The sequence below is a fragment of the Buceros rhinoceros genome, unplaced genomic scaffold, assembly GCF_000710305.1.
Source record: "Buceros rhinoceros silvestris isolate BGI_N320 unplaced genomic scaffold, ASM71030v1 scaffold6507, whole genome shotgun sequence".
Taxonomy (NCBI): Eukaryota; Metazoa; Chordata; class Aves; order Bucerotiformes; family Bucerotidae; genus Buceros; species Buceros rhinoceros.
Genome location: NW_010423871.1, coordinates 80,917 through 100,995, shown reverse-complemented (window position 1 = coordinate 100,995; position 20,079 = coordinate 80,917). Strand labels below are relative to the sequence as shown.

At 37.8% G+C, this 20,079-nt stretch overlaps 1 protein-coding gene across 1 annotated transcript in view; it reads left to right on the top strand.

Annotated features, from left to right (window-relative positions):
- STRN (striatin, calmodulin binding protein) overlaps window positions 1–20,079 on the top strand; it is a 54,642-nt gene that overhangs the window by 21,139 nt on the left and 13,424 nt on the right. The window contains exons 5-9 of the mRNA XM_010140578.1: window positions 3,983–4,118; window positions 6,239–6,374; window positions 10,166–10,276; window positions 13,245–13,388; window positions 16,057–16,193. Of these exons, the coding sequence (XP_010138880.1) occupies window positions 3,983–4,118; window positions 6,239–6,374; window positions 10,166–10,276; window positions 13,245–13,388; window positions 16,057–16,193 (664 nt within the window). The remainder of the gene's footprint in view (window positions 1–3,982; window positions 4,119–6,238; window positions 6,375–10,165; window positions 10,277–13,244; window positions 13,389–16,056; window positions 16,194–20,079) is intronic.

Sequence of the window (20,079 nt, the reverse complement as noted above, 5' to 3'; positions counted from 1 at the left end):
TTCATGGGAAGATACTATTTCTAGTCTTAAAGAGGCCAAGGATTTAAGACAAATTTGAATAACTAAACAGCCTGTAAAATGCAAGTTGGGTTGAGATTTTCAGGGCAGTTACAGCTGCAGAAAATTATGGACGCTTCTCCTGAGGAGGAAAATATTCATGTGATATCAGGTTTATGTTTCTTTAAGGGAGTTAAGTACTTCAGTTACCAGTGCATTTGTAACAAGAATTTTGTATTTTAAACAGGAAAAAATGTCTTATCTTTGGGGATCGGAAGTTCCCTGTGTCAAGAGTAATATTCACGAAATCTGCGCACTGCCCATCTGTTAGTAAGACGGAAAATCCAGGAGCATTAGTGTAGCTGTACTTCACTTACAGTACTTGTTAAGCTTGTGACGAGCAGTTAGTCCTGTTGTACTTAATCATATGCAGACATGAGTAGCAGGTAGTCTCTCTGTCCCAAAGGCTTTCCTGACTAATTGGATAGGGCTGTTGGAGGGGAAGATGTAACAGCATTAACAGTATCTGATAGAAGATGTTATCATGGTTAAATGATTTTTTTTAAATTTTTATTTAGGTTTGGTTAGGAAGTGGTAAGTCAACTGGGCTGCAGCCCTCCAGGAAACAGGGCAAGGTTATGTGCTGTGGGGAAAACTGTGCAAGGGTGCTGTGGCAGAGCGTGGTTGAGGAAGGAGCAGTGGGGAAGAGATTCATAACAAGCAGCTGAGGAGCACAAGGGTGAGGAAGTCCTGCCAAAATCTGGTTGCTTTATGCTCTGCTTTGGCAGCTTTTGTAGCTGCTCCTGGTGTCTGGGTTTTCTGGCTTGTTCTTTCCTAGCAGTTTTTCTTTAGACATTGTGGCTGCAGAAGAAGCAAAAAGCAACACCTAAGTGCTTGCATTTTAAAAATTATCTTCTCCCTTATATAGGTTTTGATTCAGGACAGTCCAGTAAAGAGGAATTGTCCTTTCTGAGACTTCTTTTGGTTTTTTTGGTCTCCATTTGTTTGCCCCCATCCTTGTCATAGTCTTGCCTCGCTCATGCCTGTAATACATGAACTGTAGTTCATGTATCAGTCCTGCCTTTGGAGCTCCATTCTGTTGTTTTCACCTTTTTTTTTTTTTTAAAGATTCTAGACTACAAAAGCCCTGAAAATGTTGAGTAGTGTTACTTTAAATTCCATTTTAGAAAAAAAGACATTTATTGTATACCCTGTCTCTGAATATACTTTTGCCTCTTCTGCTTTTCTGTTTGCTTTGTGAAAGACCCTGTATGAGAAACAAGCTAAACAGATGGAAAATAATGAAACAAGCAAGTTTTAAATTGACATCAAAGTATGTAACAAATTAGCTAAGGCTAGGCGTTTTCTCAGTACATTTTACAGAAATCCCAAGTGTTCATGCTGTCAGTAATACCTAAAATGCACTATGTTTATGTGCTGCTGAAGGATGAAAAATAGCTAGATGAAAACTAGCTAGAATTATTGGGTTACTTTTGATTTCCTGTAAAGTGTATTGGTGTACAGTATAGCCAATCAGCCTGTCAGGTTTAAGCTTCTTTTCCCTGTAAAACTTTTAAATAGGTTAAATATTCTGTCACTTTTTTCTCTTATGAATTCTTTCTTGGAAGTTGTGCCTTAGCAAAAATAATCTTCTGTGGTACTGACTTTGTACATTTTTGTACTGTGGAGTTTTGAAATACATGATAAATTACTGTGTTTTCCAAAGAACGAGATGCATTTTACTCCCCTGTGTAAATGGAGACACACAATTATGTATATATCCTGCCCACTAAAGTATGTAACAATTAATATGATAGTTGAAATCAGACCAGTGACTTAAAGATAAGACCTCTTTGAACTTCAGTGTGAGAGAGCCTGATTTAAGATCAAATGAGTACAGAACCGAATCTAGGTATGAATTACTGTGAATACGTGTACCTGTAGGAAGATACCTGTCTCCTAATAAGTTCTGTTGCTTCAGATTTTATTCTGTGTTTGGTATTAGTTCATACGTTGCTGTTTACTGTAGCATGTCTGATGGTGGCTAATATAGATCGGCAGACATGATGTTTTTACATGGCAGGTTTTTGCATGGCAAAATAGAGAGGAAAAAACAAATAACATTATGGTTGGAAGATTTAGTCCCCTCTAAAGTTGACCAGGATACACAGGATTTGGTGAAACTGAAGGAGTTAGTCAAATAAAGCACATTACAAGTTTCGTCTTATCCAGATTTGTATATTGGAAACAGCAAAATAATAGTACCGTAGGATTTCTGTGAAAATGTACGTTATTACTACACATTCACGAAGTATTATAGTCTGCCAAAGTAGTGATTACTTAAGGAAAAAGGAAAATATTACAGAGTACATTCAGGTTTGTGGTAGAAAGAAGAGGGTCCAAATACTGCAGGAAGAAAGGCATGTAGGAAGCATGTTTGAGATTGTCGGTAAAACTGGTGACCATGAAAACATACAGCACCATAATATACCATGATATACAGTGTGTGGAATTTCTAAGGGCAGGTGACATTCTTATTGCTATTTTTAGCTGTATAAATAAGTAAATGAAAAAAATAGAATAGCAAATTGTCTTAATGAGATGCAGATATATCTGGGCTGTAAAGAAACCACTCCTGCTAGTTGTTGTCATGTAATCATAGAACTGCTTAAACAGAGACTGCGAAAAGAAGGAAGTGTGCTGCTTATCACTCCTTATTACACATCAGAGTTTTTACCCGTGGATGTTTCCTATAACGTATCTTTGAAGAGTATTATGAAGAAACACTGGAGCAAATGGGTGCTGGATGGACAGTCAGGTGTTTAAACTGCAGGGAGTTGAAAAGGCCTTGCTCTGTAGGCTTGCTAGCTGAGCGAACCTTTCGAAATGGGTCATAGCAGAAACAAAATGTAGTGTTCGCAAGGTGCTCGCTAGTAGTAAGGATGACTGTACAAGACTATTCAGAGCTACACTTCTGAAAAACAGAGAGAGAGGGAGACTTCTATTGTTTCAGTGGTTGTGAAAATCAAGATGACGTGCATTTAGTGATGAACTATGAAAAACAGACTACTGATTAAAGGTAAGAAAACAATAAAGCTTGTCTTTGCTGTAAAGTTTTATAAAGAATGTACAAGGTTTTACTGGAAGTGATTACAATTCAAACTGAATTTTTTTTATCCACTTTGAGGGATTGAGGGAGAAAACAAAGTGCCTTTGCATAGGAAACAAAGTGTTGTTAATTTAGGATTGCTTTAATTGTACTTTCATCAGAATTTTGATGATGGTCCAACACTTCTTGGGTTCTTCCTCTTCAGCTGTTAATATGACAACCCTTACACTTCCTGTTCTGAAGCACTTCCTGGATTTGTGCCAGTGCAGTCATAATTTTACCTGATCTTTATCCATTTCCATATTTGTTTAATGTTAACGTCTACATAAACAATATTTAGTCATCACTGATATTTTCCCATTATATTGTTTTATAGTGGCAAATTTACCACATCTCGAAAGTTAATGGGTGATGGATCTAGGGTCTGATATTTTGCAGCAAGATGAGGGATGTCAGATAGCAGCTGCAAAGTGTTTCTGTACTCTGATGTACATGTGCAAAGCCAATTCAGTAGCTGTAACTCATGTCCTTGTTGCTGAGGTTTTCAGTGATGGTGTATCAGTATTGATGTTGCTTTTGGGCACATATCAGATGAATGTTGCTTTAAAATGCTTTTCAAATAAAAAATTGAAGTGTCTGTTCTGGTAACTGCAGCCAGGTGAAGAATAATTGTTGGTTCTAAGAAGATAGTTTATGGATAATATTTAGGGTTCTTATCCACAAATGTTTTAACCTGTAATAGTCTATTTTTACCTGTAGGCTTATTTTAGTCTCACATGTTGTTGGACATCATAATACAGAACAGACTGGGAATTGCAAAAGTGACTTTGCTATGATTTCTTTTGATTCATGATGGTGGTTATTGTTGTTGTTTAGGAAACCTGAATTGACTGACTCTGCCTCTCTGCTAGAGACCTTCAAGTTTCTTGAAAATGCAGCTGCAGACTTTAGTGATGAAGAAGATGATGAAGATATCGAAGGAAGAGAGAAAACAATCATTGATACCGCCACAGTGAGTGGAAAAAATAATTGAAAAAGTTACGAAGAACAGAAAAAGTGAGATTAATGAGATGCCTAAATTCAAAGTATATGACTGTGTATGTACACGTGCAAATCATTAAAACATCTTTATGATGGTCTTTCCAAGCATGTGTGCATAAGAGGAATTACGTGTGTTTCTGAGTTTGTGCATAGGAGTTAAGCTTTGCCGTTTTTATTGCTTTCAGTTTGCAGTGACAGATTAAAATTTTTAAAATACTCTTTCTGTACTGCCTAGTATTTTTTATATATATTGGATACAATTTTTGAGGTAGCAGATGTCCTTTTAAAAAAAATTCAGCTTAGTTTGAAGGTATTATTTTGTAATGTTGCATGTCAAAAATGCATGGTTTCTTGAATATTTACATAAATATATTGATATTTAAAATGACTTATAGAAATTTATCCTCATAGGGTGTAGAACTGACATACCACATTTCTGTTTCAATAGCTTGTGGAAAGAAGAAAAAGGATAACTGGAAAACCTCTAAATGTGGTTAATAAGCTTCTTTGTTTATTTATTCAGCCAAATACCTGAAACTCCCTTGTGATCTATGCTTTGCTTATACGATTTGATCATATGATTACATAAAATAGATACATACAATCAGTACTCAATTTTATCCTCTTCTTTTCAAAATTAGTATTTAGTTAGTGAATTGTGTTTCTTAACAATTGAAGCAGGTAGGAGTTAGGATGGATGTGATCAGCCCGGTCTATTAATACATGGCTCTGTGGCTGCTGTTGCTGCCACAGTTTGGGGTTTTTCAGTAATGAGATGGCCTAGATGGCACCAGGCTTGCTTGCGTCAGATGGGATTCACTTTTCTCAAAGGGAGAAGAAAATGTTTGCTCAGGAGCTTGAGGGGCTCGTTGACAGGGCTTTAAATTAGACTTCAGCAGGGAGGGTGATAATACCCGGCTTGCCTGTGACAAGCTGTGGGATGACACACCGTGGTTAGAAGGGTGGGATGCTAGCAAGGGTCCTCAGCCTTTTGCTCTGAGACATGCTGGGGACACGGCAGCATGCTTGAAGTCTTACAGAGGTGAGCTGAAGGTCTCTGAGGTAAATAGGAATCAACAGGGAAACACCATCGAAATACCTTAAAGGAATTAAGGGGAGTTCCTCTAAGAGAGTGACGTGGCTTTGAAATTGGTTCATTGTATTTAGAGAAAACACACCATGAACTCTGGTGTGTTGGCCTGTGGACTGAAGTCTTCTCACACTGATACTTAGGAAGGTTCTAAGAAGAATATTGTGATGAATTAATTTTTCTTTTTCTGTAGAAGTAAGATTTATACTATGGATTTAATGTATTATGGCATCAGTTCACCTCATCGAATAACTGTAAAGCATCTAGTCCATTTTGATTATTGAGGGAAAAGTAAATTTATTGCTGAAAGCAATAAATACAATGAAGTCCTTCATTAAAACATGTGGCTTTTTCTTTTAGCAAATTTTGGTAAATTGTTTAAATGAATTTTACTTTTGAATTTGAATGGGAAATGCAGTCTAAACATGGAAGTACCATGTTTTAATAACAGTAATGTCTGAGGAAGTATTCAGGATAGAATGGTTTTTCCAAATCTAAGCAAGTTAGCTCTTGTCAGTTGTGGTTGGCTTTGTTTTCTAGACTTGTCTTTTGCTCCACGTAGAGAGTAATTTCAAGGGTGAGAGTTTAAAAAGGCTGTTTTCAGAGAAGCAGAGTGACTTCGGTTTTGCTGAAGACCTTTCTACAGCACTCCGGGTTTTTTGTTTGTGGGTTTTATGTGTTTATAAAAAAATCTGTGTTAAGAGAAAGTTTATACTTTTCTGGTATGAAGAGAAAATAGTGGTGGACTATGCCAGTGTAGATTCATTATCTAATAATTGATTATTGGTGGTCACAAGAAGAAAGATCTACAGACAAATTTCGTTTTGACTTAGAAATTTTTAAGGTCTGTATGCTTATTCCAGATTTGCTTATTAATGTATTCTTTTCTGCTTCTTCAGCTTCCTGTTAGTATTCTGCATAGAGCACAAGACAGTACGGCTTTGTATAAAGATGTGCGTGTAACTTAATGCAGCTTTTTTCTCTCCTTCCCGACTTTTCAGATTGTAAGGAAAAGAGTGCTATCTGACTGCAATGAAGACAGAGATACAGAAGAGGCTTTGAAAGAGTTTGACTTTTTGGTTACCTCAGATGAAGGTGATGGGGAATCGAGAAGTTCAGGAGATGGAACAGATTGGGGTAAGGAAATTTAACGGCTTCCATCAGGAAAAAAAAATTATGCTGAGAATATACTGAGTGATTAAGATCTCTGTCATGATCAGAGCACCTTTTGAGTATTCCTGCAGTAAGTAATTGGCAGACTGAAGTCCTCTTGGCATAGTATTCTCATTTTTCTATATTCTGCTTTGATGTAACAATTCTATAAGGTTCATGGATCTAGACATTGTATTTTCCCTTTCTTTAATAATAAGGCAGGTAAAACTTGTAAAATACAAGTGGAATTTCACTGTTTTTTCCAGTGACCCATGTTAATGAAGGGCTCCGATAAAGCTGTGTTTTACAGTTATGACATGAAGGTTATTTTATTGTCTTTGATTTCTCCCACTTTGATTCAGAAAGCCATGTGAATCATAAAGACTGAATTAGTTGTATTCTTGTTGTGTGTCAGCTATTTGGGCAATATAAACTACTCAGTTTCTCAAATTTGTAATTTATCAGCAGACTGTATCTTTAAGCTCCCTAGTCATAAAGAGACATTGCACAAGCTGTTCTCTGTCCTTTGAGGTTCATGTCCTGCAACCCAGGATGCCAGCATCCACTTTACCTCAATGCAATTATGCTGCATAAACCCAGGGAAGGGAAGAAGGAAGAGAACAGGTTAAATATCTTGGTGGGAAGTTGTTTCCTCCTTAAGCTCCTCTGCAAAGTATTAAGTATAAGTAGATACAGAGAGAGCTTTGGAAGATGAATGGGAAATAACTGAGCTTTGTAACGGAGCTGAGACCTTGACAGACAAATAACCACTGGTAGCTGTGACTCTCCTGTGAGCTAACAGCTCTGAGATGCTGCGTTTCCATGAAGCCATGTCCAGCTCCTGGCTGGATTCCAAATTATTGTTCAGTGTGGAGTAGTCTCTATCCTTAAGAGGATGTGTCTCAGTATTGTTAGATACAGCAGTTAGTATTCTGTTCACCAAACAAATTTAGGAATATTACTCTTTTTTATGTAAAATATTTTTACTAGGTTGTTGTGATGTTCCTCTTTAATATTAAAATTTTATCGATTTATGTTTGCGTCACTGAAAAGTTAGTATGAGCCCCTATTAAGTGCTCCACCAGGAGCTTTTTTATTCTCAAATTCACACTTCTGGTTTATTTTTATTTTCATTGATGACAGCTGAGTACAAATGAGCAAAAGACTAACATTAAAAATAGGTTGTAATGAAAAGTAGTAGTTTCATTTTTAGAAATCATAAGGGGTTTTTTTGAGTTATAGACATTCATGTTTTTCAATTACTTGTTTCACAACCTGTGTCTTTTATGAGAATAAGCTTCATTAAGGAACTGCCATTATGAATGACTTGTGTTAATTTGATTTAAGTGAAACTGTTAAAAGTAGCATAGAAAAGTGATGTTGTGTAGTGAGGATAGAAACAAACAGAGGAAGCACTTGCTTCAATTTTGGATCTCAAGCATTGCTGATCAGTTCCAGTAATCTGTTGAACCCGTTTGCCTTGAAAGGTCTTCAGAAGTGTTCAGGTAATTTTTAAACTATAAAGCACTTGCATAGTAATAGTAGTAGTTCAGGATTCTCTTGTGAAGTTCAGTAGAACCTGTGGGACGTGCAGGAAGCATCCTGGGACAGTCTGTAGAAAATTAACGTATTAAGTATTTTCCTGGCAACAATACAATCTAATATAAATCCATTTAAACTTCTTGTTGGAGGAGAGCAAAGTATCTTGTCTAACCAGGGTGGAAAAGCACGATTAAAACTCATAACCTGGTCCCAGAAAAAATACATACTTGTTGCTCTCAAGCCTGATTTTCTCATACCTTTTTTTTGAGTTCTTCACACAATATTTGATCATTAGTGTTACTTAATTTGGCATGTGTATTAAAAGGATATGACTTAGCCCACAGACCATCTTTTTTAGAGACTCTTTTCAGCTTATTAATATCTCTATTTTTATAGCTGCTGCAAAAAGACTAATGCCTCAACTCTTTGGGTCTTGGATTAATCTGTCACTCTTGAGTATAGGATCATGACTGGAGGGTAAGGAGGAGTGAGAGATCATCCCGTACAAACTGCTGCTGAGGTCCGTTTTCAGCAGGTTACTCTGGCCACCTTCTGGTCAAGTTTTGAATATCTTCCAACAAAGGAGTTCCCATAAACTCCCAGGGGCAGTGTTCTGGTATTTGACAGTTCTAATGGTAAAAAGTATTTTGTCCTTCGTGATGCAAGTCCGAGCAGAGTCTGTCTTCTCTACACCTGCCCATTAGGCGGTTGTAAGCAGCACTAAGGTGCCTCTTTTGCCATCGCTGAACACTCACAGTAGTCTCAGCATCTCGTCGTAGCTCATCTACTCCAGCTGCCTTAACCATCTTAGTGGCTCATCTGGACTTGCTATACTATGTCATGACTAGGTACTTAGCATTATACTTAACGAGGTTTCCCAGTATAAGAAATATACTGGATGCAGTATTCAAGGAGTGGTCTCACAATGACCGAACAGAGGGGAATAATCATTCCCCTCACCCTACTGCTACATTGTTGTTAATGCAGCAATGTTGTTAATGCAGGATGTGGTTCGTCACCTTCGCTGCAAGGGCGTGCTGCTGATTCCTCTTCAGTTCGATGTTGGTAGAGGATTCCTACGTCTTTTCGAGCGTAACTAATTTCTAACAAGTCAGTCCTCATAATAACCCCTGTGTGGTTTTGTATCTTACCTCTTCAGATTGTGATTAATAGTGTTGTGCTTCCTCCATAGGCATTTAATACCCGTCCGGTATGTTAGTCTGAGGATAAGTGTTTTATTGTTGACATTTTAAAAGGTCTAGAATAGTTTATTGAGGTACAGGCAAACTTAGTCCGGAAGGAATCAATTTTTAAGTTGAGATTTCAATGAGCAAAACAAAGCAAAAAGATAATGCTTTTCAAAAAATGTTGTAGCTGTAATGGTCGTGAAAAGAAATATATTTGAAGAAAAGCTGTATTACCTCCCTCCTTGCAAATTATTTTCTTAAGCTGTCTCAGTACAGTCTTTCCATATATGGAAAAAATTACTTGGAGGTTTGAATTCACGTAACACGTTTTGTTCAAAATCTCCCAACTGTTTTACTATTGGAAGAATACAACTTCTGTGTATCGCGTCACAGGGGAAGCAATTTGAGAGAGATGTTTAAAAAAAAAAAAAAAAGAAAAAAATGGGGATTTTTTTTCATTAGGCATGTTGAAATGTTTTGTATATTTTTTCAAAGACTAATGACTCAGGTATTCTCCTTTTTGTGAAACTTTATGGTTTTAGTACTTTAAGATTTTATTCAAACCTTTTATATACTGTGTCCCAAAATGATACAAATGTGCTGCTGCTTTGTGTAAAAGACAGCAGACAGAGACAATGAAATGAGAATTTGAAATGTAGTGATGCAGCATCTGAGTTGCAGAGTTACGGTGACCAGTAACAGAGCTGCTGCTTCTAGAAATAATAATTCTTTCCCTGGAGGAAAGAAAAAGCTGAAAAATGTCTCCTGATGTATTATAAAGTAAATGTTGGCTTACATTTATGAACAGCTCTGTGCTTGGTTACAGAAATTAGGGATGTGAAACTTCATCTCGATTTTTTTTGTTAAGAAAATTCTAGGCAAAGTGGGATGTGAGTAGCAGTTTAACAGCTTTCACAAGCTTAGTGCTATTTCTGTTTGTTTAAAATAAAAGACTAATGCCATTGACAGCAGCTGTTACCTCCTTTAGTGGAGATCACTTGGTGACATTATTGAAAAAGGATGTTTCATTTGTTTCACTTTGTTTAGAAAAGGAAGACCAGTGTCTCATGCCCGAAGCTTGGAATGTCGACCAGGGAGTAATAACCAAACTCAAGGAACAATACAAAAAGGAGCGCAAGGGGAAAAAGGGGGTGAAGAGTAAGTGGAAAACATTGCACCTTAAAATCATAAATCTCACATCTTTCACACCCTTGATTCTATCTCTCTTTCAATGTTTTCCCAAAACTACTTACTCTTTTACTTTGCTGCTCCTGACTGCTTTCCTGTTCACCAGTTCTCAGGGGTTGAAATTAATGACAGTCGATCAAGTTACCTGATAGTAAGAGTTGGATTAGATGTAACTTCTTCCAACGAGGTGTTGGATTAATTAAAAATTCTTGCTTTGAGCATGGATTATACTTTTGTTATTCAGAAACTTAAATTGTAAAAGGCATTGGTTTAATAGTTCACACTTTAAAAACAGAAAACTTCAGAACCCTCTCTTAGCTGGGAACGTGCCTGTTTTGCAGGAAGAGTTAAAGTCTGGTATGTAAATAAAAAAAAAACAAGCAGAAATTGTCTTAAGTATCCTATTAGATGACAGAGGGAGAAAAGGTTAATTTCTACCCCTGTTTATACTTAACATTCACAACATGAAAGTCATGCTGTCATCATAATTTGTTATGCAGGGCTCGAAATAGGAAGCAGCTCTGACCATCAGATTATTTGTAAATCGCAGAATTTAATTATTGACTTTCATACCTGTGGACTAGCCTTCAAAAATGTTGGGAATTGTTATCCAAACAAAAAACTGTGATCAGTATCTGAAATACAGTTTCTAGCCCTGTATTATGTTTTTTATTACATTTCTTGAAATGCAAATCTGTTTTGTAAAATCAGTGTTTTTTGATAAGAAAGCCTTAGAACTTTTTGAACTCAGATGCAGTGTGTAAAGTGAAACGCTGTATCCACAGCTATATTTCAAACCTCTAGCCGTATTGAGAATTAATGATGTAAAAGATGTAAATTAATAATATTGCATGTAGCCCAGTGAGAAATTTGAAGGATGTTTCTCCCTTTGTGGGAAGATGCTTATGAATACCAAGGAAATTCTCACTTCCAAAGAGACATGCATAACGATGTAATAGGTGTCAGATCCTCGCATTATTGAGGCTGACTTGTTCTGTTACTTTTTGTATTGATAGCACGATGAGCTGCTGCTCAGCAGTTGGTTGCGTTGCTGAAATTATGCTATAAAATACACAAAACTTTTTATTCTTTTTTATTGAAAAAAGTAAATATCATACTTTAAATTTCTGAAGTGATACTTTTGTCATCTTTGGAATAATTTAAGTTACTGGAGATTAATTGCAAATCAGCAAAAAGCTGAGCTGGCCAACTAAAATGTTCATGTTTCACAAAGCCGATTCTAACTTTCTTTATAGATCAGACAGAGAGGGCATACTGATATATAACTTCAGTGAAATTGATTTTTGTAATTTGCCTGCTATTTTTAAAATACACAGATGTGCTACATAGTTCAGGGTAAATAGTTGTAGGGCTGATGTAGCAGAAATTATTTAATCAAACTGTTGAAATTACAGTCTTGAACAGCTGTTGAGTGCTTTTTATTTTTTACAGTATAACTTAATATTTAATTGTTAATTTAGACATAGGTTTATTGGAACATGTTTTATATATTTATGAGAAAAAATCCTGATGTAAGGCAGCACTTGGACACCCAGTGCTCCTTCATGAAGGTAACTACTGCTTAGTACAGTACCTTTTGGATTGGTTGGATTGGTTTGATCTTGGGAAACCGAATGGTTTACTGCAATACAGAAATTAAGCATCTTTCCATGGACAAACCATCGTTGGAAGGGCATGGGTGCAGAGAAATCAGGAAAAATCACAGCTTGTTTTCAGCTGTCCATGATGTTGCACATAGTGAAGAAGGATGCGAGGAAGGAAGTCCGGGAAAAATGAAGTGACTAAATATCTTGACATTAAATTGTACGAAGCTTGTTTCTATGACTTTAATCTTGTCATAAATGGTGCTTAGACACTGAACTGCTGCTACGTAAAATACTGTTTTTATAGATCAGATATTACAGTAAAACAATCTTGCAAAATCTACTTACCGTTATCCTGAATCAAGTTATATTTTTGTGACAGACAAGTTAAATACAATTTAGTTTATCAGTCATTATGTTTAGGGTGGACAAAGTAGAGTTTGCAACTGCATTGGCAGATTTAACGATTTTGCAAGGCTGTAGTAAACATTCCTGTGAGTTAATAAGAGAATAGAATCCTAGCATCATAGAATGATTTTATGAGAGAATACATATAGTAGAGTACACTTCTATGTTAGAGCTGCTTAAAAATAGCTTTATTATTTACTGGTCTAGGAAAAACATAATGGACTATGGGTAAGACATTTTCCCATTCTTAATTAAACTTACAACAGGAAAAACTACCGAAGATATGTTTCAGCCTCAATCCTATATAAAACAGTCAAAACAGGGATGTGGGAAAATGATGGAGCAAAGCACAGGTAAGTGTCAAGAAGGGCATGGGTCTTCACCATACGTAGCTTCAGGAAGTAGGCCAGTGAATCCAGTTACATTTGTATTTTAATATAACTTTTTGGATTATGTTGTTCACAGTACTATGCTACTGCACAAATAAATTTACAATGAATTTAAATTTAAAATAATAATGTTATCGTAAGAATATGCTGCACAGAGTACCTGATGCACACATTTTAAAATATTCACCAATGCCAGCTATTGTTTTGGAAAAGAAAATATTCTGATAATCAGTGTGGCTCGGTTGGAGGCATTCTTCAGCATCCCATGCAAGTAGCAGTATGAGTTTATAAATGTGGGGAATATTTTGCGTTCACAGTTCTCAGTTGCTTCTATCGCTTTAGTTTCAAGAAATTCATTTCATGCTGGATGATTAGTTAGTGCTGAAAATAGGTGCTCATTAGTTTTTCTGTGGTAACCTTACAGTGCAAGGTAGGATCCATTGTTGCATGTGCTGCTGTCGCATATCTGATATAAATAGTGCTGTCATGAGCTATGCATAAGCCATTTAATGTTTGAATTTTTTTTTTTCTGGTTAGGACCCAACAGGTCAAAGCTGCAAGATATGCTTGCAAACTTGAGAGATGTTGATGACCTCCCTTCATTACAGCCATCTGTTGCCCCTTCTTCTAGGCCCAGTAGCTCAAGGCTCATCGAACATGAGATAAGCAGGACGGATGAAGGCAAGTGTTAAAAATGTGCATGCACCTTTGTAAAGGGAGATATTTATAGTTATGCTTAATGCTTATCCTCTAAGACTTTCCAAGCACTTTACAAATACTGATTCAGCATTATGAGTTCTGTCTAAGTGTGATAAATGACATTCCCATGCCTCCCATCCAGTCACTATTAGTAAGGTCAAGACACTCACCTGGGTAAAGTCTTGGCTGATTACCTTTTAATGTGATGGAAAAAATCCCATTTTGGTACTTGGTGGCTTTGAAATGAGAGGATGTTACGTCACTTGCTTTTGTTGGTGCTCAGTCATGGCAGTCAAATGTGGAATATAAACACTCAGGACACGAGAACATCTTTTTCTCCCCATGAAAGTAATTTTAAATGTAGGGGTGTGTGTGTGCATATATATACACATACACACATATACGTATGTGTTCTTTCTTAAGTGCAAAGGTAGAGGTTCTGCAGGTAAACACAAGTGAATAGCTTTTAAATGCATGTGATGATTGTATAGTGAATTGTACAGAACAACTTACAGTTGACAGTGTATTACTTTCCATAATGTGTTCCAAAAAAATTAAAAGAAAAACCTTATAACGGCTAGTCCAGGTTTGGAAGGCCGTGTATCTTTGCAGTGAGGCATGTGGTTACCTTCATCAATGTCTGAAAGTTGCTAAATCATGTATTTAACGTTTGCGTTGCTATAATATGCAATACAGTAAAATAAATGTAAGAGGCTACGTTCATTTTAGAAGATCATATCAGGTGCTTTTTATTTCAGTGGTAAATATGTCTTTTGAAAAATGAGCAAAACACGGGTTTCACTTTGCAGTGTTCCAGCAAGTGTGAAAAAGTAGGTCGGCCAAGTTATAATTAAGATGCGTAAAAAGCCCTGGCGTGTGGCATAGTTACCGAAGATCTCAGTAGTTCTATTTTCTACACGCTCAGTGATGTTCTTTATGAAAGAAGGGTGTAACTTAGCAACACTTTGAGAAGTGGAGGAATTTTTTGTTGAATGTTTCCTTTCCAACTGTTCTCGCATATACTGCAGCCGTATAAGCAGAGCTCTGTTTTCCTGTCCTTACAGGAATATGATTTTGAATTCAAAGACTGAGATGGACTCTCACAAAAACAGTCCAAGTTATCAGTCCGAGTTCAGTATTACAAACTATTAGCTGTGTATTCCTTTATACATCTGGGAGACTATGATATTTTTGGTGTACAGTGTTCTTATTCTAGTAGCTTTTCAAATTTGATGTCCTGCATTTATTGCCTGTTGAGTGGAATATTACATCTTAAGTTCAAAAGAGAGAAAAAGGGAATGGTACTTTAGATTTCAGGGTAAAGAAGGTGAGAGATGTTTGCAATTGACAGGTAATAACTAAGAGACCTAATCAAATGGCAGAGCTTGAAAGGCTTTTATTTGGTTGTAAAAAGTCATAGAAAGCAAACAGGACAGTCAGTAGAGGTATGAGTGTGGATGGAAGGACCACAGAAAGATCAGCTTACTTTATGCTGAGTGGACTTGAAGGGAATTGAGTAGCATCTGAGCCTGATGACTCTGGGACAAGAGGGAAGCAGCCTTAACAGTTCAGGCTTTTCATTGTAAACCATAGCTTTCTTAGTTTTAACTTGGTGTTGGTGCTGTTAAGCTAAATAAGATGCTGAGAATGAGATGGCATTTGCTTTTCTCTCTCCCTTGGCAACAGTATTTGCCAAGGCTTGTATTTAAAATTGAGCTGAAAGGGGAAAAAATTGTAATTTATTGAAAAACACTTGTAATTTGAGACAAAAGGTGTATGAAGTTGAGTGAAGTTTCTTGTGTCCAGGAGACAACACATTTTCATCTATTAATCTATCACATCTTTTGTGATGTATAGACTTGGAGAGCTATTTTACAAGGAAGTTAATAAATGTGTGGCTTCTCTCGAGTTGTACCACTTGATGCAAAGCCTTATGTAATGTAAGTGTGTGAACTGTACTCCTCTCAGCCTTTGATTCTCCCATTTCTAGTGAATCTGCCAATGAATGTGTTCATGTTGCAGTGACTGGGCCTGCTATAGTCATGCTATTGCAGCTGTGAACTGAGTGAGTTTCGATACTGCTAGTAAAAACCTGGAATTCAGTGCTGACTAACCTGTTTGGTAGCTAAACTGATTTTACAGGTAGTGAAATGTCGGCTTCCAGTTGTATTCCTAGATTGGAGTGCATGTGAACAGCTTCATTGCAGATGGTTGTTTTGGATGTGCGTAGGTGTGGGGTTAGGAAGGAAGAGTCCAGCAGTTGTCACCAGCTATTCTTGTCTACATTTTTGCTACTTTTCCAGAGCCTATTTGCATCTTTTATAGCAGAGCTGGGGAGGGGAAGGGCCTGATCTTTTCTGTGTTACCTTTGCATTATATGTGGGTGAATGGCAGAGGCTAATTACGCTTGCTGTCTTCAGTCATGTAGACCTCAGGTGTAAGTATTATGTTCAGAGGATAATGTTTATTGGTAAGTACAGTGATTAACTTCAGAATGGCTATTTTTTATGCATCTTTATATATATTTTTTGCCCCCAGCTACCTGAGAGATATTTAATATTTCAGAAGTGGTAAATACGCTTTTGATAATGAAGGTCGTATAAAACCCATGTTTCAGGATTTTTTTTGTTTTGTTTTTGTTTTCTTGCAGTGGAAGCTTTAACATTCCCTCCTTCTTCAGGGAAATCTTTCATTATGGGAGCAGATGAAGCCCTTGAAAATGAGCTGGGTCTCGGAGAGCTAGCAGGCCTTACAGTAGCCAATGAGGCAGACTCACTGACTTATGATGTAAGTGGTTATTAATAGTAACTCAAGATCCTACTGTCTACTTGCTGAAGGCAGATGCAACTTTCATGTGTGTACTCAGCAGAACCCATTTTCCTGCTAAAATTATGCTGCCAGAGGATGTCACAAATTTTTACTTAACATACCTGTTCTTTCCGTACACAGCAGCCTTCAAATTCCCTGCAAGCCCCTTTCCTCCACCTGTTTGCCTGCCGTGTCATTCAAATAGCTGAAAGGTCAAAGTAAATGTAATTCGTGATGGTGATACAGCTGGGTACTTGTAACCCCAGCAATGCTGAGCAAAATGGGGAGTAGCGTGGCCAGCGGATTGAGGGAACTTAATGTCCCCTCTACATGGGACTAGCAAGGCCATACCTGTACGCAGTTTTGGGCTCCTCTGCTTCAGGAGGGTTGTAGAGAAATAGGTAGCATGTAACCAATGCTAACCAGTGTAACTGATGAGGAGATGGCAAGAGAATCTGGTGTTGTTCAGTTGTTGGGAGGCTTAGGAGCGCTCAAATAGCAGCCTGCAGGTATTGGAAGGGTGCTTACAAGGATGACAGAGCCAAGCTTGTCCATAGTGCCAGGTGTTAAGAGGAAACAGTAGCAAATTATGGCTCAGGAGTTAAGGTGGGACATTAGGGGGAAAAGTGGTATGTAGGAGGTTGAAGCAAGTTTACTGGAGAAACTGCAGAATCTCTTTTTTGGGAGATGTCCAAGACTTGGCTGGGGAAGAGCTGTGGCTTACATTACGTGTTGTGGGCAATAATCTAATTTCAAAGGGGAAGCTGGACCAGAGACTTTTTTAGGAGACTCTTGTGGCCAGCACTTCTGTGGCTGTGTGTGTAGCTTAACAGCTTCTTTTTCTTTCACTTCTTATGGAAAATCTTTTTGTTTTTTTAAATTGGATCTTTGCAGTCGTATTCAATTTTTGTCAGTGTTTTTGATTTATTGGGGAAAGATACTTCAGGTATTGCTTTAATCATGTGCTCCTTTGTGGTGTGTCAACTTCAGATCAATCTTGCTATTGCATTGCTCAACTCTGTCAAGGTTGAGGCATTTCAGACATGATTTTTTAGTATTGTGTGTTGGGGAGGAATCCTACCCTTCAGTAAATCAGATTCTTAAGTAATCACCATCTGAGATTTTACTATCACAAATCAAATCTGAGACGAGAAATAACCTGCAGGTTCTTACTTCGAGTTTCTACCCTTGTATGTACTTGTAAAGTAATAAATTATGTAGTTAATAGAAGTTTACACACATTTTAAGAGTGACACTGCAGAGATGTGCTGTACTACTGTATCAGGTTCCCGAGCATGTGACATGTTGTGAATCATCAGGCTTGCAATGATCTAGATCACCTCTGCTAGAATTCAGTGTTTGAGCATTGTCTCCTAATTTGGGCTCAGCTCCTATGTATTTTTGCTAATCTTCCCTAACTTTGTCTCCAAAAAGGGATAAGATGGTGTACAAATTTAATTTCTCTTAGTTACACCTACAACTTAGATGCTGAATTTTTAAATTCAGATGACATGACAAACCTAAACCATCTGTACAAGTTCTTAATGCTTCCAGTGTTTGATGTCATTGTTAAAGTGTCCGTATAAAATACTGTGTTTGTCCATGTCTTTGTATCCTGAACTAACAGCTTTCATTTATGGAGTCTAGCATTTCTTTATCCACCTCTACTCTGTTTGGCATGGTTGAGGATATTAACTTCTTTGTTCACTTGTTAAATGCCTTTATGAAGTCACGTGACCAGGAGTTCATAGTCATGCTTGCCTCAACTCTTACTTTTTTCTAGTGCTGACAATTAAAAAAAAAAGTTCTTTACACAGCTCCTTGCTCTCGTCACTGTGGTCTTTATTGCAGCAAAATGAAAGGCTAGATTTTCCATTTCAAATTTCACTGGAAGTTTAGCTTACAGATAATATAATCTGTTGTATTTTGGGCTACTTCATCCTTTCTTCCAGCTGCCAAATGTGTATCAGGTAGGATTAGTGAAAATTTAGTATTTTCTTTTTTTAAGTGTCAATTTTGAATCGTGGAGAATGAAGTTGAAAGATTCATATGAATTGGTCTTTAAATGTAGTTCCTTTCAAGAGTTGCTGACACTGTCCTATTTTCAGTCCCTTTTGTCTCACTGACATTTTTCTTTGATTATTTTCTCTAAAACATGGCAGCATTAGCCTACCTAATTTCCTGGTTTCCATTTTTTTACGTGTTGCTTTGGCTATCTGTAAATTAAAGAATGGTTTTCACTTAGTAATGGAGATTAAGAATTAATTACTTAAAATTAATTACTTAAAAGACTTTCTCGTCTTCTGGATAAATTAAGAATCTTTAAGAAGTCATAATAGACTTGAGTACTGTATGTAAGAATATCTGATCTACAAAATTATTACATTTAGTACTATGTAATACGTGGGGGTTTTGGACTTTGCAGTACGCTTTTGTTTGATTTCCTTCAACTCTGAACAAGAGAAGTGTCAATAATCCTACTTGCATATCGTTGCTGTTTCTAGAGTTTTCAAGTTATCTATATAGACACAAATATTACTGTTGGTGTCAGATTCAGATCAGGTGCTAATATGGGGTTGAACATCTCGTCTCCTCCCACCCTCAACTGCTTTTCAAGTCTCAGATTACCTTGCTGTTGTGTTTTACAGGGAGAGAGAAAAAGAGGCTGGCTGACCATGTTAGTAACCAAGCCTCTCACAGCTTAGAATCGTAGAATCACAGAATGATTTTGGTTGGAAAAGACCTTTAAGATCATCAAGTCCAACCTGTAACCCAGCACTGCCAAGTCACCACTAAATCATGTCCCTCAGCACCACATCTGTGTGTCTTTTAAATACCTCCAGGGATGGGGACTCTACCACTTCCCTGGACAGCCTATTCCAGTGATTTGCAACCCTTCAGGTGAAGAAATTTTCCTAATATCCAACCTAAACCTCCCCTGGTGCAACTTCAGGCTCTTTTTTCCTATCACTTGTTAAGTGGGAGGAGAGACCGACCCCCACCAGACTACAACCACTTTTCAGGTAGCTGTAGAGGACAATAAGGTCTCCCCTCAGCCTCCTTTTCTCTAGGCTAAACAACACCAATTCCCTCAACCGCTCCTTATAGGACTTGTGCTCTAGACCCTCACCAGCTTTGTTGCCCTTCTCTGTACATGCTGCAACACCTCAATGTCCTTCTTGGAGTGAGGGGCCCAAAACTGGACACAGTATTTGAGGTGTGGCCTCACCAGTGCCCAGCACAGGGGGACAATCACTTCCCTCCTCCTGCTGGCCTCACTGTTGTTGATACAAGCCAGGATGCTGTTGACCTTCTGGGCCAACACTTGTACACTGCCCAGGTTCATATTCATTGGCTGATGAAAAGTACCCCCAGGTCCTTTTCCACTGGGCCGTTTTCCAGCCACTCTTCCTCAAGCCTGTAGTGTTGCAGGGGGTTGTGTCCCAAGTGCAGGACCCAGCACTTGGCCTTGCTGAACTTCAAAAAAATAAACCACTAAAACCCAGCAGAAAAGGGGGAGGATGGGGCAGAGCCTGTCCAGATCCCCCTGTAGAGTCTCCCTATCTATCCTCAAGCAGATCAACACCTACCTTGGATTCATCTGCAAACTTACCGAGGGTGCACTTGATCCCCCATCCAGATCATTGATCAAGATGTTAAAGAAAACAGACCCCAGCACTGAGCCCTGGGGAACATCCATGTGACCAGCCACCAGCTGGATTTTATTCACCACCACTCTCCGGGCCTGGCCGTCCAGCCATTTTTTTATCCAGTGAAGAGTCCATGCATCCAAGCCATGAGCAGCCAGTTTCTGCAGGAGAATGCTGTGGGAAATAGTGTCCAAAGCTTTACTAAAGTCTGGGTA